General features: G+C 38.2%; 1 protein-coding gene across 1 annotated transcript in view; it reads left to right on the top strand.

The window, feature by feature from the left end:
* HIBADH (3-hydroxyisobutyrate dehydrogenase) overlaps positions 1-16945 on the top strand; it is a 127077-nt gene that overhangs the window by 99703 nt on the left and 10429 nt on the right. The window contains exon 5 of the mRNA XM_008574908.1: positions 12500-12633. Within this exon, the coding sequence (XP_008573130.1) occupies positions 12500-12633 (134 nt within the window). The remainder of the gene's footprint in view (positions 1-12499; positions 12634-16945) is intronic.

The following is a 16945-nucleotide window of genomic DNA, read 5'->3' as shown; positions in this document are numbered from 1 at the left end:
TTTTAGAGGAGAGAAGTCAGAGGAAGATTAAAGATGAGCCCTTCGGCTGGATGAGAAAGACAGGACTCAGAGGGCGTCCCCAATGAGTCACGCCAATCTCAGGGAGTGGTTCAATAAAGAACCTGGAGAGAAGGGGGTGTATTTTGTCACATAGACCCTCACTTCCCTGAGGCGACTGTGCTGGGAGCCGGAAGGGACCAAGCGCTAAGGTTTTTTGGTGAACAACAGAGGTCCAGGACCTGGAAGGAGGAAGGTTGGAGAGGAGTGAGAGAGAGAGAGAGAGAGAGGAATGGGGGCTCAGCCTCCAGAGCCGGGGGAATGTGATTAGGGTGAAGGTTTGAATAATCTACAAGCCCGACAGAAAGATAAAGGGCTTACCTAACGGATGAGCTGGTGGTGGATGAAGGATGCCAGCGCCGGAGAAAATGGATGAGGGCGGACCGTCAGTCCCGGGGGGGTTGCGGAGGAGTCCGAGGAAGTCCGAGGAAGGAGTCCCCTGGCGCGGGGTGAACTCCTTCCTGGGTTTCGGCACCAATGAAAGGGCGCACGCGAGACCTGGGCTGACAGTTCACCAGAGAAGTTCCACTTTATTCAAGGACTGCGCGTATATTTATAGGGAGCTGCGTTCTGGGTTTGGATAGGGGGTGGACAGGCGGTAGCTGATTGGACGGGGCTGGGCAGGAAGTGAGCCCTGACCTGTGACTGGTTGAGGTTTTGGCACCGGCAGGCTTTTACTGCGGAGAAGAACCCGGAAGAGCGCCATATTGCCAGGGAGTGCCTTCCCCCTCCCCCTCCACTTGAGTGCCCACGGTGTCCTTACACACCTTATTATCTTTTTGCAGACAGTAAGAAATAGGTAGTTGAAATTTTGACTCTAGACTTGGAACTAACAAATTGACTATTATCTATGTACTCTATGTACTGAAGTTGTAGCTTTTATTGGCTATGCATGTAGTCAGGAGGTGGGTTAAGAGATGAGGAGAAAGAAGGCCATTATACATGATAGGTTGATGTATATGGCTTATTCATAAAAAAAGTAGGGCAAGAAATATTCCTTTCTGCTGTGATTAATTCTCACAAAACCAGATAAAGAGTTCTTCCTACTCACATCATCGACATTCAGTAATGGTTGCCTTTATCCCACATATATGGTCTTACAGCATTCTGTAAAAGTTTTATTCCAAGGTTTTAGAACTTGAAGTTGACCAAAAATATAGTAATTTTAAAAAATTATTTCCCATAGAAGTGTTTTTTCTACTTACTAAGGAAATAGTTAAATAGAATCCAAACTGCGTAAACAGTTACATGTCCTTTATCCTTATGCGAACCTGGTTAGTTCCCATTCCTTAATATTACGCACCATCGAAAATGGTTACAAAAAGATACATAATGGCTGAAAGACTAGTAAGAATGGCAGAGCAGGCCATATACAGCTTGTATGTGCAAGTGGCCTCCTCTTCAGCTATGCCTCCCACCCCAAAATGTGAAAGTTTTCAGATTCTCAAGGTATTTCAAAGTGGGTTTCAGAGTTGATAATTCCTGGTTAGCCAAGTGGAGCTTATTAGCACAGCCTTCTCTTAATCTTTAGTTCCTTGCCATCCCTTGTTTGCTCCTATTTACTACCAGGTTATTGTCTTGCTGTTAGCCATCACTTCTTTTTACCTACCTTTGAAGTTATAACAGAACTCAATGTGAACAATCAATTCTTTATAAAATAGAGGGCATGGTGATTATTATGCTTGTTTTTCTTCTCAAGCAAACTGGAGGGGTGGGGGAAACCAGAAGGTTGTGGAATATGACAGTAATTGAATTACTCAGAATTTGGTTGTTAGCCTTGTTTTACTTTGTGATTATTAATGCTGAGTGAAAGGAAGGTATATAAAATTTATAGGAAAATATCCAACTCCTATCACAGAAAATGTTGCAAGTTATGCAACTCCTACAGAAAGTAAAATAGAAGCACATTAAAGTTGCAGTTTAATGAAAGATTTCTTATTTGGCTTTTAAAAATTATTTTTTAAGTTAAAAGATATATTATTTACAAGATGAAGTATTCAAAATCATATTCTCCAAAGGCATGAAGTTAACTGTCCTTGGGCTCCAGATATTTAGCTTTCAGGATCCTAAAGTTTCACTGCAATCCAACATTGTACGTTGTCTTGATCTGGGGTGAATGTCACAGAATTGCTTTGTAAAATGATTTCCAAAATGAAAGCAAACCATTTCATTCTTTGATTTACCCCACCCTTTAAAAATTCCACTCTGCATTTGTCTGATGGCTTCTATACTGCACTCGTCCTTCTTCAGCCAGCACAGCTCCATGCAGAACATTCTGTTGCTCTTTCAGCATAAGCAGGTCTATTGTGATATTTATCTGAATTCAAACAAGGCTAATTAAAAGAGCTACTGACAGTTGTTGTGATCTGACTTTGACTGCAGCTTGATGGTCATTATGGGTAAATAATGAACCAGGTCTGCAAATGTAGCAGCTGCCAACATGGGATAGAAGAACGGCTATTGCTTCCAATTTAAGGATCTATCGACCGCTTCTCTTCTCCCTACAGATCTTCTGCAGAAAACTAATGTTTTCTGCTGCTATGTATTGTGGTTTCAGCTATTTCAGATATAGCCTATAATTTCCTTCTTTAATATTTAACTTAGTACATTATTAGCTTTCAGAGTTAACAACTTTTCCATTTTGAAAAAGTTCAGCTATGTCTTTGGGTATGCTGTAACTAGCTAACCAGTTGTAGTTTCTTTACATGCATTTAATTTGTGTGTTGTGCAGGAAACAGCTAGTCTATAAGAGCAAGGTATAGCTTTATGAAGATGTTTCAAAATCCAATGTGGATGCCTTTTTTTTTTTTTTTTTTTAAAGGGATAGATGCATGTTTCTTGATTTTGTTTTCTTAAAGGTAGACTCCTTCTGCCAAACCTCAGTTTTGGGTTTTGTTCACCTCGTCAATGGCTTATGAAATATTTTGATGCAAAGCTCTATTTATCAATTCAGAGCAACTGCAGTGATTTTCATTAAAATGCAATACTGAATATATTGTCACTCCACGTGAGCTTTTCCTTGTCCTATTTGCAAGTAGGAACAGGTGCATTAAAGGTAAGAGATTAATATACTTTCCTGTAGGTTCCCCACACTTTAAAATACAGTTTCTGGACTTAAAAATCACATTGTAGAATTTAACACTGGCCAGGACTCAACAACACATTCCTAGCATTTATTCAACTGCCTTGGAAAAGACTATCTGCATTATATAAAGTCTGAGGAAACAGAGGTGCTTTGTGCATAATGCCGCAGAGCTTCAAGATCTTGCTGAGAGGAAATGATCCCAAACATGCCCCTGAAAGACAAGTCTTACTTTGAAAAATAATGATGAAAAATTGTGTATTTCTCCATGTATTTTGTTTGTGTCAGTGTTTATTTTAGGAAAAGCTAGCTAAACTTTGTTTATCCGACTCCAGAATATTGCTGTATTTTGCTTTTCTGTTTCCAGCTTGGATAATGCCAGAAATAGTGTTAACAAGGGGTTATGTTATGCTGGCTTATGTTAAACCAGATCACCCCTAACATGTGCAGAGCCATTCATCTGTGTCACCAAAACCCAAGAGAACATCTGACATGGACTCTGAAACAGAAACAGTGATCACTTACAAATCAAACATGGCACGCTCTAAACTGATTGTGCACGGCAATCTTTTCTGGAAAGGACAACTAATTGAACATGATAAAGTGTAAAGTTAATTAACACCCTTAAATTTGTTGATTACTTTCACGGGATTATATTGTTCGTTGAGTAGCAGCTTTCTGTCCCAGCTGTCGCCTTTTTCAGTGAATGTCGCTGGTAAACAATAGAGACACCATAACAAGTCGTAAATGGTCCCTGTGACAGCAGCCCCTTGCGAGGCTGCATCTGTAGAAAATGATTAGAACAATTGCATTTTAAAGACGGCTCACATTGCAGCCCAAGTCCCATTGGTCCTCTTCTTGATCTCTTTTGATGGCAGGCTGGTTAAAACATTTAAGTTCTTTTGAGTAAATTAAGTGATTTACTACGTTTTGCTGTATATCAATGGGAGTGCTTTGGTGGCAAGGTTTTTACAGTATTAAAAAAAAAATTTTTGATTGTACATTTTAGCTTTCCTTTTCTTCTCTTTCTGGATTTGAAGGCCTCTTTCCAGTAGTCACAGGATTGAAAATCTCCTTACTTATGTATGATATGTAAGTGGTTATTCTAAATTATCAGCATTTGCATTACGGTATATCTATTGTAATTCTTTGGTTCAGCTTTTCAGTAGGGTTAAATTCCAGATTTCAGTTTCAAGCTCAATAGGTTTGCTTGTTATATTTAAATTTTTAAAAAACTTTTGTGTAATAACCATATGAAATACTTTTCTGATACATACTTTGATTTGAGCTTCAGAGTAAGTATGGCAGATGTTTTTATCACTATTTTTAGATGGAGAAATCAAGATTGAGAGGCGTTATAACTTGCCCAAGTGGTGTGACCTTGAACTGTGATTTTACCCCAAGTCTCTTAAATGATATTTTTCATTTTTTAACTCTTCATAATGTCACCATACATGTGTATTTATGCTCATGCATGTTTATGCAGCAGTAAGTGAAAATATCATTACCACACATGAAGAATCATGGTCCTCCAAAATTGAGCTTTTCTTTTTTTTAAATAAGTGACAAATAAAAATTGTGTATATTTATTATGTCCATCATGTTGTTTTGAATTATACATATGTTGTGGAATGACTAAATTGAGCTAGTTAACATATGTATTACCTCAATTTTCTGGGGGGGGGGTGAGAACAGTTAAAATTTACTCTCAGCATTTTTCAAGAATACAATACATTGTTATTAAAAAGTTGAGCTTTTTTGATAAGCTAGAAAACATTGTCTTAATTAGCCTTTATTAGTATTCTTGTCATTTTATTAATCATTGATTTCTTCTCTGCCTATCTTCTAAGAAGAAAATTCACGTTTATCAGATATGTGCTGCATGCGATGCTGAGATTCAAACAGCTTATGCCCATAAGGATCTTGACACCAGAAAAGTCATTGATTAGAGTAGTATAAGTGCTTTATTAGCAATGTCACGAGGAATATCATAAGAATAGAAAAGGGGGTTCATGGTCATGAAATGCTCCTCAGAGTTGACATAAGTTGATTCTTGAAAGGTAAGCAGGAGTTAGCCAGGCAGAGAAGTAAGGGAGTTTCATATAAGGGAACAGCCCAGGAAGGGCATAGATGCATGAAGAACCATTGTACACCCTGCCACTGCAAATTATTTTCAGTGTGCATAGCATGGTGGGTTTTGTTACGGGTGTGGACTAGGAAATCAGAGAACTAATTAGGGTTAATTGGCAAGAAAAATAAAGATTAAAAAATCAGAAATTTTTAAGGAGAGAAGAGAAAGCTCATTGCTTCTTACAGCTCAACACGAGAATGAAGGTATGGTGAGCTCTGTAGCTCTTTTTGCTGAAACATAAACATACAAGTACTTCGGAAATAACAACTTATACCTAATGGGAAAGAAATAGGTGGAACTGTAAGACTATATAAAAAATGTGAGAAATAGTGAATAGTGTCTTCAGCTGCTGGTTATGTTCATGTTAATGCATAACGTGAGACTTAAGCCTATTTTGTTTTGTATATCAGATTGCCCAAAGATTGGGTGACAGATAAGCATGGATATTAGGATGAGGTGATTCATGTTAATTTTCACATCTATTACAGGTGCCAGGCTAAGATTAGCCAGAAAAGGTTATAAAGCAAGAAATGAGTTTTAATTCAGTTTGTCTTGAAAAAAAATCACTGCATTTGATGTAAAAGTGTGAAGAACATGTCCATTACTTCATGTACTGCCTCCTGCATAAAGTTCCAAATGAGAATTTCAAAAAATGTGTAACTAAACTGAAGTACTTCAAAGAGTTCATGGAAAAATAGAATTAAAAGATAATATGAATCTTTCCATGAACTTTTTGAGGTATCCTGATATACTTTTTTGAGGCTGGTTTATTCCTCTATTAGGGTTTAACAAGACTTCTAAGTTACTCAGTTTCATATTTGAAATTTATTGTGGGATCTTATGGTTATATTTTTGTATTTATTCTGATTTTCTTTTCTTTTTCTTTAAATTTATTTTATTTTTAAATTACTTTTTTAATTGACAAATAAAAATTATATATATCTATCGTGTACAACATGAAGTTTTGATATATGTATACATTGTGGAATGCTAAATCAATCTAATTAATATTTTTTTTTTGTCTTTTTTTTTTTTTTTTTTCGTGTCCGGCAACGGATCGCAACCCTCAGTGTCGCGCCCGTACCGGACTGGGACCGGCAACGGGATCGCAACCCTCGGTGTTGCGCCCACACCTCGCTCAGCCAGTGAGCGGGAACCGGTCTGTATGTGGGATCCGAACCCTTGGCGGGAGCGCCGCCGCGCTCCCAAGCGGCGCACTGTAGCAGTGCGCCACCGGGCCGGCCCCTAATTAATATTTATATTATCTTACATACTTACTATTTTTTGTGATGAGAACACTTAAAATCTACTCAGCAATTTTCAGGAATATAGTACGCTGTTGTTAACTGTGGTCATCGTGTTGTATAATAGATCTCTTGAACTTATTCTTCCTTATTCCTGATTTTCTGTTTTGTAATTGTTTTATTCTGATAAGCAAACTCAAATTGGTTGTGAAGAGAGGTAGAGTATAATGTGTGTTTAGATAATAGGCAGAACTCAGTGTCTGTATATAAAACATACCTAGTTGAGTCTCAGTTCATGTTAGTTTAAACTGTTCTGAACCAGATTTGCAAATGGATTCAGAATACTATATTATTGTCAAAATTTTTACAAGCCTACTCACAGTTGACAGCAAGATCATTTCTCTCTGAGAACAATTTCTTGCTTTCTTTTTCACCTTTCTGTTTTTGAAAATTCGTTACTCTTTCAATGATGGAGGTTGAAAAATGGAAGGAAAGAGGGAATCAGGATTTGGTGGCAGTTGCCATCATTCGTCTGACACTTGCAATATGATGCTACTTTTTGGCATTTTCTTCTGGGTATACATCTCTTTTCACTAATTATTATTTTAGACCTTTTGAAGGCAAAGACTGTGTTTTATATCTACTGTGACCTGACACTTTAGACTTTCTGGACTAGTCATTTTTCAAATATTCTCTTTAAGCAGAAAACAGGTCCTGATTTTTAATTCAGAAAATATGCTTACTCATTGAATCTTTGCACCTAACACAAAGATCTAGCAAGTTGTTAAAGGCACTGAATAGATGCTTGCTGATGATGTTTTTCTTTTTTGAGCTTCTGTACAACTATATTTATACCTCTCCTGTAGCAGTCATCTAACTCTGTCTTTTATTACCTATACGTGTTTCCCTTATCCCTTCTCACACCTCCATTTACCCCTCTCCCACCACCATCACAAACACTAGATTTCAAACCCCTTGAGGGAAAGGACTATTTCTTCCTCATTCCCAGGATTGAGAACTAGTGAAAAATGGATCTCCAATGATCAAATTTTCGATATCAGCTACAAGTAGAAGTAGAAGGAAAGAAAGAAGGAAGATGGTTTAGCTAATGGAGGCTTCCTATGATACCTTTTTTCTTTTTAAGAGAGAGGGGCTGACTTACAGATGTTGATTAGATTTAAATATGCCTCTCTATAAGGCTAATTGAAATAGAAACAACATTCAAAGAGAGGTGATAGATGTCTATCACTTTAAAAGCAGTATTGTCAGCTAGCCATTTTGAAAGGTTTAGGTGTCTGCCTTTTCATTTGTTTGTATAAATGAGTTCAGTTTTTCTGATTCTAGGATCACGGGAGAGAAACACTAGAGACGTTATCACAGGAAAATGTTAAAGCATTACAGGCATTCACAGTAGTAAAGCTTATTAGGTTTAATTTATAATTAATTTATAGTTGCATGAGAAAATTAATTTTCTAACTCTTTTCGTATTTGGAACCATTTACGTACTATTTGTATAAAGTGAAACATGCCTTGGTTTTGTATGTTTTGGGAAAGTGGATGTATGTAAACTTGAAAACCCCAGATTGTCATAGAGTTTCAAAAGCTTAAAAGTAACTCAGTGATAATTTTGTCTAATCACCTCATTTCATAGATGAAAAAACTTAGGATGAGCAGCATTTAATGACTTGCTGGAATGACAGAAATGCTTTGTCTGTGATCCTTGGCATCTTGTGCATATCTCCATGAGAGCAGTTACCACACAGTATGGCAGTCATCCGTTTCCTTGACCTTCCTTCCCTTACTGCTTCCTTTTCTCTCTTACTTTAGACAATAGTCTATTTACTGAGCATCTTCTATGTACCACATTTTGTGGATATGGGGTGAATGAGCCAACATTCATTACCCTCATGGAGCTCATGTGCATTTTGGGAATACAGAGCAGAAACAAATAGAAGTGTTAAACAGGTGGTAATAAATTAAAGCAGGAAAAGGAGAGAGAATGATGAGGTGCTATTCTAGATTGTCAGATTGGGTGGTCAGGGAAGGCCTCTCAGGTGAATTTTGAGCAGAGACCTGAATGAAGTGAAGTGTACAAGTGATGGATATCTGGGGGAAGAACATTCCAGGCAAAAGGGATAGCAAGTACAAGGCTTTGAGATGGGAACACGCTTGACCTGTTTCAGGAAAAGCAGGAGGCCAAGGTGGCTGGAAAGCAACCAGTGATGGAATGAATGGTATGAAATGAGATGAGAGAGGGAGCCAAGGGACACATAACGTAGGGCTTTGTAAGACTTTGGGTTTTATACTGAGAGTAGTGGGAAGCCTTTGGAGGGTTGAGAGTAGAGGAGAAAGATGAACAGATGAACTAGATTCATGTTTTGGGGGAATTCCTCTAGCTGCAGTATAGTGAATAGACTATGGAAGTAACAGCAAAAGGGAGGTCAAGTAGGAGGCTATTGCAGTAGTCCAGGTGAGAGGTGGTGGTGGCTCACACCAGGGCAGTAGTGATAGACAAAGAGGAAGTGGCCGGATCACAAGGGTGTAACTTCTTAGGAGCAGAGCCTTACGTGATTGATCCTTCACCCCAGGGCTATCCACAGGGCCTGATACTTAGTAGGTAACCAGTTAATTGGGTCGAATGGATAAAACAAATGCACATTTCTTGTCTCTTCACCATACACTTCGTTGCCATTGAAAGATTTTTTAAGAGGTCTTCACAGTGATGTAATCATAACATCACTGGCTATGACCACTCTAGTACCTCTTAACCTGGGTCACCCTGCTTCTTGTTTATCAGTTTAGCCCAAATCAGCTAGTATTTGGCAAGAGAGGCTAAAATTATTCAAGAGAAGATAGTGGCATAGATAACCAAATAGGTAAATGCCCACTTCACAAACCCAAGTTATAATGTAGTAAATCCTTGCATTTAAACAGCATTTTAATTTTATAGCATATGCCATAGCCTTTCTATGCAGAAGTTATTAATGATTTTCCCATTTTATACACTGAGACTCAGAAGTTAAATAATTTGCTTATACAAGGGTACTTCAAAAAGTTCATGGAAAAATGGAATTGAAAGATAATACGAATCTTTCCATGAACTTTTTGAAGTGCCCCTGTAATCATGCAGCCAGCAAGTAGCACATCCTAGAAACCAGATATTACATCTCCAGATTCTTTATTCTTTTTACCATGCTCATTAATTTATTTATCAAACAGTTGTCTATTGAATATATCATGCATTATAATAATGAGGATACTGACATAATTAAGACCCCAGTGCTGACCTTGTAGAAGCATAAGTGGAGGAATCAGGTAAGAAAATCAAAGATTTCAGTAAGGTGTGATAAATGCTATAATAGAATTAAGCAAAGGGTATATTTTGGTTTTATATATATAATTACTAAAATATAAGGTAAAACAAATACTTCTTTCAGTACTCTAGCAGCTGCCTGAGTGTATTCCGTGTTTTCCTATTTTGGAAAATGGACTTGAATTAAAATGTCATGTCACTGTAGTTTATGGTTTATTATTGATAGACATAAAAGTCTATACAGTGACTTCTAAAATCCATAAGATGTCTTATACATCTTTAGAGTTCCAGCTTTCAATATGTTCTTTACTAAGTTCAAAATTGTTACATTTACTTTAGGAAAACTTATTTCTTAATTCTGCCTTTGCAGTAGGACTAGGCTTGATAGTGTTATATGGTTAAAAGAATATGTATGTATTGGAAAATAGAATTTGGTTCCAAGGAATGCCAAAACTTTAGAATTACCCATTTTAGCCAGACCCTGACATTGGGATGTAGGTTATGATAAAGTTGGAAATAATTACACCACAACATTGAGAGGAGGAAAGAGTGGAACTACCATGGACCTCTGAATTAAAAGAGAAACTATTCTTTCTTTTGAGGTCTTCTTTTCTTACATAACTTATTTCTTCTTTTTACAATATGTGTTTGAACAAATGAGAAAGTGCACCTGTCAAAAGACTAACCAGCTGAGAACATTGTCAGCATTAATTTTCTCGTAAGAAATGACTCTCTGAAGCTACTTAGCAGTCTGTAATCTAGATACAAAACTATTGATCTGTGATGGATAGTGCTGGATTTGTTTGTAAGCTTTGACTTAAATTGTCTACTTAATTTCTCTAGGTCATATCAATAGGATTAGGAGAAAGGGTGGTTATATGGTTTGAATAAAAATGGCTATAGAAATTGAGCAAAATAATTGTAAAACATTAATGGTTCACCATCTTAGTGAAGTAAATTAGAAACTAACAAAAATGACAGTCACTTAAACGTTAACATTATCAGAATGTTCAAATAACATTGATTGGTTAATTGAGAGCATTTTTTACAATTGGTTTTTTGTACATAACTTATTTCAAAGTGTGTTTGAAGGTACTGTGAAATAACTGAATTTAACCATATGTATGAGCATCTTAGGCTTTTGTAACATGTGGGCACTCTCTTCCAAGATTGTTTGGCTGCTGACTTCTTTTGCTTTTAATAATTGGCTAAAAATAGTATGAACCATAAAATAGAAAGCTACTTTATTTGGCAATAGCAGAATATTTACAATTTGAATGAAACAGGGGTCTCTTTGCTTGGGTTTTTTTTTTTTTAATGTGTAAAAACTTCATTGAATAAATTAAATTCAAAAGCATGCCATTACTTGCAGCTGTCTATTCTAATGGCCAGTTTTGATGCATAGTACAATTTCTGTTGCTTTATTCCTAGCTATACTGTAAATAAAGTTGTAATGGCAAAAATTGTACTAATTAGCTTTTCCACAGTTTTGAACAACAAAACCTAACTTGAAAATTATGAATTAAGATTTCTGTCAATACTACAAACAGTAATGATACTCTTGGTTTTTTATTTTATAGCTAATAAAAATTTAGATGAATCAAGTTTCTCCCCCTTTTCAGGACAAGTCTAGGCCATATTTTCTATGCTAAATTAGAAGTTGTTTCTCCAATCATTTCAATCAATGAACATTCATTAAGCCTTTGTTAAAAGCTACTAAGAAGTAGCCAAACTACTGTTAAAGTTTATTTCTTCTTCCTGCTCACATTACTAGGAATGAGTTTCCCAAAAGGTAGATAGCAGGAGGGAAAAGAAAAATAATTTGGGGCCAGCCCGGTGGCGCACTGCTACAGTGCGCCACTTGGGAAGTGCGGTGGCGCTCCCGCCGAGGGGTCGGATCCCACATACAGACCGGCCACTCACTGGCTGAGCAAGGTGCGGGAGCAACACCGAGGGTTGCGATCCCGTTGCCGGTCCCGGTCCGGTCCGGGCGCGACACTGAGGGTTGCGATCCGTTGCTGGCCACGAAAAAAGACAAAAAAAAAAAAAAAAGGAAAAATAATTCTGGAAAGTGCACATCAGAATAATCAGTTTAAATAAAGAACAGTTTAGACCTTAAACTGAATCTTACCATTTGAAATACCTACTTGTTTATGGGCAAAAGAGCCAGGTCTCTCTCTTTGTAGATGTCATCTGTAGATAGTATTCAGAGACTGAGTGAGCGAGAGACCCAAAATTCAACTTGGGTAGCAAACCCCTCTGGCTGTTCCTGTGCTGGTCAGGGTCCCGTTAAAACTTTTTTGTATACTTTCTATTACTGAATAGGTTTCTTAGGAGAAGAATAAAAGCATGGGAATAATAAAATTCATATTTCAAATTCCCATGTCTATCATGCTATGCTTACACAAAAATGTTTAAGAAAAATAGAAGATATGAGGATGACTGAATTCGTATGTTCCTTCTGGTTTGTGATTCACATGTATAATATTTGGTTACTGAAGTAATTTCTACAATTCCTATAGAAATTTAGAGTATCCTACACATGCCTGGCATAAATACAGTTTGGAGACAAGATGTTTTCATTTGGTTTTGGAATTTTTTCTAATTTTACTATTTAAAAATTTTAAGAAATGTATCCTTTGCCTCTATCTGTTTACCCCCAAATGATTCAGGTGTAGGAGCTGCTCGGTCTGGGAACCTCACGTTTATGGTGGGAGGAGTTGAAGATGAGTTTGCTGCTGCCCAGGAGTTGCTGGGGTGCATGGGCTCCAATGTGGTGTATTGTGGACCTGTTGGAACTGGGCAGGTAACATTTTCACATGAATGACCTTGACTCAGTGATGTAAAATGGACTAATGTTCCTTTCTCTTTCCTGACCACATTCTTATTCCTCTCTACTCTGTCCAATCTATGGATTCTTTGTTCAGGTTTTCTTTAATTAATTTGGAATAAATTAGTTTTCTATAATTCCTGGTGAGCTTAAGCAAGTTTACTTATTAAAAAAGGATATCAAAAGTTCCATCATTAGGATCTTGACATGTCATTCCAGTTACTACTGGAATCATCTTTAAAACTGCTTCTATTTGAAGTGCTTATGTTGTTTGAATTGCTATTATCCTCCATTTAATTTTGTAATTACTTGCTATGGCTCTATTTGTAGTATAATCAGGTAGAAGTCACCTGTGCAGTTTAATCTTTTTCTTGAAAAGTAAATAATTTTTATTTAGAAATGTGAGAAATAGGAGGTGATTGACAGTATTAAACTCTGAAGTCAAAACCAGTTGCCTCCGTCTCCCAACACATGCTCACTCTCCTTTTAAAGCTTTTGTCCTGCTTGCTAGGACCCTCTTTATCTCATTCAAGACTTTGGTATTATCTTAGATATACTTCTTGTCTCTGTACTCTTGTCCAGTCAGTCTCCAAGCTCTGTTTATTTTGGCTTCAGTGACTGTAATTGTTGACCATCTTGTCCATTCCACACATTACCTGGTCCAGTCTTTCTTTCATTATCTCACACCTACTTTACTGCTCAGAGGGTCTAATGGGTCTCTGGTTGCCGAATTACCACTCTGCTCAACACGATAACCAAAACCAACTCCATCAGGTTACTTGTTTCATCATACTATTTCCCCATTTAGAAACTTTAAATAGATTCCTATTTCCTACCATGTCAAATTTTAACTCTCCACCTAACTTTCATCGCTCTTTTCTTTTTTTAAGCATTTAAACAATTTATTATTCAAATTAAGAGATTATACCTTTTGTTTTGATAATGGTCATTGTCTTAAAAATGTCACTCAGTCTCCCACATTTAAAAGTATAATGCGAATTATGGTCAGTTAACGATGACAGCCCACAGAGCCTCTAGTGACAGTAAAATACTAGCCATAGAAGAATGAATAAGGATTTAGATTCCTTCTTCCCCAGCATCAGCAAAGGATCACTCTGCTTCCATAGCTGACACTTTGAAAATCTTTGTTTTTAGAGAGTCAAAACACCCAGCAACTAGTCAGGACCTGGTAAATGATAAAGTGCCTTATTATGAGAATCACCAAACGCTTTTCCTCCCTGGACATGCATCAGGGACTGAACTCATCTTTGTATCAAAGCAGCACCACTAAGCAGAGGGTGCCAAAGCATGGCGAGTTACCCCAAAATATCCAGGAAGACTGGTACAGCCCAGGGGAGAGGAGGGCGAGTGGATCATGGAAAGACTCAGCCATGGCAGGCATCAGAGACAAAGACACGGCCTGCCACTTTGGTTCAGATGACTTTAATAGCTGCTACAGTGTCTGTTCTCCCCCAAGTCATCATGTATTGAAGGCAACATATATGCCGTAGGAGCTGGGCAGACCCTTGCTCTCTACCTCTCCCGAAAGCTCTCCAGGCTCAAAGCAGAGACAGAAACAGAACAACAGATGAAGTCCCCACCTCACATCCACACATAGTGATACGCAGACCCTCATGATGGAGGTCCCTGGTATACTGAAAATAAGCATACTTGACCCATGTGGAGGGAAAGGGTTTAAAAAGCACAAATAAGATATTACCATCATTATCTGTTTTCCACACCTAACCACTTTGGGAAATGGCAGCAGGAAAAGAATTGTTAGGTTTTTTTTTTTCCTTTTTGTCTTTTTTACTGACCGGCAATGGGATCACAACCCTTGGTGTTGCGCCCGCACCGCGCTCAGCCAGTGAGCGGGAACCGGTCTCCACATGGGATCCGAACCCTCGGCAGGAGCGCCGCCACACTCCCAAGCAGCACACTCTCCAGTGCGCCACCGGGCCGGCCCGAATTGTTAGTTTTAACAATTAGACTTTTAAACAGTTCAGGCACAGGAGAAGCAGCGGGCCCCCTGAAAGTAAGTGTCTCAATCTCTCAGACCCTGTATCTCTGCAGACTGTGCAGCCCAGTCTGAACCCATTAAACAGGTGACACCAACTCAGGAAGGAACTCCAGTTTGATCAGCAAAGCCAAAGCTCCATCTTTCGTTAATTTCACCAAGTTGTTGCTAATCTAAAAACTGTGCTATTCTTGGCAAAATTACTAAATTAGCCACGTGGTTCATAACATTTGTATTTTAAGTTATTTGAAAGGCAGTGTCCATCTAAATAAGTGACACATCATAGTAAAAATCATTTGAAAAATGAAGGAAGGCCCAAAAGAAGGAGGAGTGTAGGAGAGCCGTGGGTGTCCAGCCTGTGCATCCTCACGGTTCCTCGCAGGTGTGGAGGAGGTGCTGCTGATGAAGGAGGCACTGAGTCCTCTGGAGAGGATCAGATTCAACATCAGTTTCAGCTCAGCTGAGCTCAAAGCCAGAGCACATCCAATAGCACATACCAGTTTACCTCGCACAGGTGTCTCATCATAAAATTCAGGGAGCTACAGCAGGTTCATGCAGGTGCCAGCTGTGGGGAGCTGCTCGAGGTCAAGCCTCTGTTAATGCAAAATACAGGGTACAATTCCTTAACCCCCAAGAGAGGAGCCGAGAGCAGCTTGTTACAAACTTGGGAAATTTGCATTTTTCTTCATCAGCAAAACCTGCAGCTTTCCAGAAGATTTTAATGACAGGATGATTAGGAGAATAGCCTACTGAATAGTTTGTAAAGGATTTTAGGTCCTCTAGAATTGTGGGAACTTGTGCACCAGAAATTAATACCTGAATGTCTTGCCAATCAAATATTCAGAGGCTTCAAGGCTGACAGTGCTGGCCAGGCACTGACTGAAAGTCAGGCAGTGCTGGCAGATCTGCTTGTTCAGTCTGTAGGTGGCTATGAGGTGGATATACACAATCAGTTGGCACTGGTGACAGGGATATCTTTTCCACCAAATTTCAGTTCAACTACCTGTGCCTCTCCCAGGTCATTATTCACCACAGTGAAGTTCAGCCCAAGGTCTAACATGTCATCTTCATAGCTCTTGAGAAACAAGAAATTCTTATATACTTCAGGATCTAAGGAGACTAGGTGATGAATGTCCACATCTGCACTAGTCCCAAGCAACTGAGAAAGGAAAAAGCCTGCAAATGTCAAGTTCCACCAGCATATTTTCAGAGAGCTTTTCCAAGCATTCTGCCTAGGAAGTAGTAATGTCTGACAAGAGTCTCCCACAAACACCTGAGTAGCTGGGTTGGGTACAGAAGCCCTTCACTAGTAGTCTTAAAAAAAACCCTGGTTGGGGTTAAATCATGATTTTAGTAGTTCATGTAAAGACTCTCTGAAGATACCATCACCATCAATGCCACGTAGCTCTTAAGTAGCTCTTGACTCAGTCTTAACGAGTTTTTCGCCATTCCTTAGAATGTATGCACATGAGTCAATTTTCTTACTGTTTCCAGGAGCATCTGTGCACTTATATTTAATCCCTTTTTAATTTTTTTATTTATTTATTTTTTTCACGGTTGACATCCCTTTTATTAGCACCAGTCACAGAAATCTGAACATAATGTTTTGGAAAGGTCATAAATAACAGTAATGTAGTTTTCCCCTGGTTTCAAATCCCAATTTCCAAATTTGACATCAGAACTTTATTATTATTTTTTTTTTGTCACTCATCTTTGTTATTTTTATTTTTATTTTTTTATTTTATTTATTTTTATATTTTTTTTAAAATTTACCTTTTTCCCTAATATCCTCCTTTCTCTTTCTTACCTGTTTAAATCTTGCCTTGGCCTGAGAGATCGTTTCAGGTTCTACTTCCTCTCTGTTCTTGCCTTCAGTGATCTTGTTTCTCTGAACTCCTATGGTCTCTGTAGCCTGTACCATATAATATACTGCTAACTTGTTTTTGTCTGTTTGTTGCCTTTTTATGTTGTGTATTACTCCCATTTCCCAATTAGAATGTAAGCCCCCTTCCTTAAAGAGCAGTCATGTTACGTAGATCATTATTCCCTGTAGAGCTGAGCCCACAGTAGGAGTGCAGTCACCACTGTGGGTTTATTACCTAGTGGAAGAGAACCCAAGTCTGCCCTGGGATAGCGTGTTTGGCTCAGAGGGAGGCATGCTGCACTGTGTTCCCTTCCCCACTTGAGAGAATCAACAGTTGAGTGCTACAGGGGTACTTCAAAAAGTTCATGGAAAAAGTGGAATTGAAAGATACTATGGGCCTTTTTTCC

This window comes from Galeopterus variegatus, unplaced genomic scaffold (assembly GCF_000696425.1).
Source record: "Galeopterus variegatus unplaced genomic scaffold, G_variegatus-3.0.2 Scaffold1117, whole genome shotgun sequence".
Taxonomy (NCBI): domain Eukaryota; kingdom Metazoa; phylum Chordata; class Mammalia; order Dermoptera; family Cynocephalidae; genus Galeopterus; species Galeopterus variegatus.
Note: the sequence above shows the minus strand (reverse complement) of the source record. Positions and strands in the feature narration are given on the sequence as shown.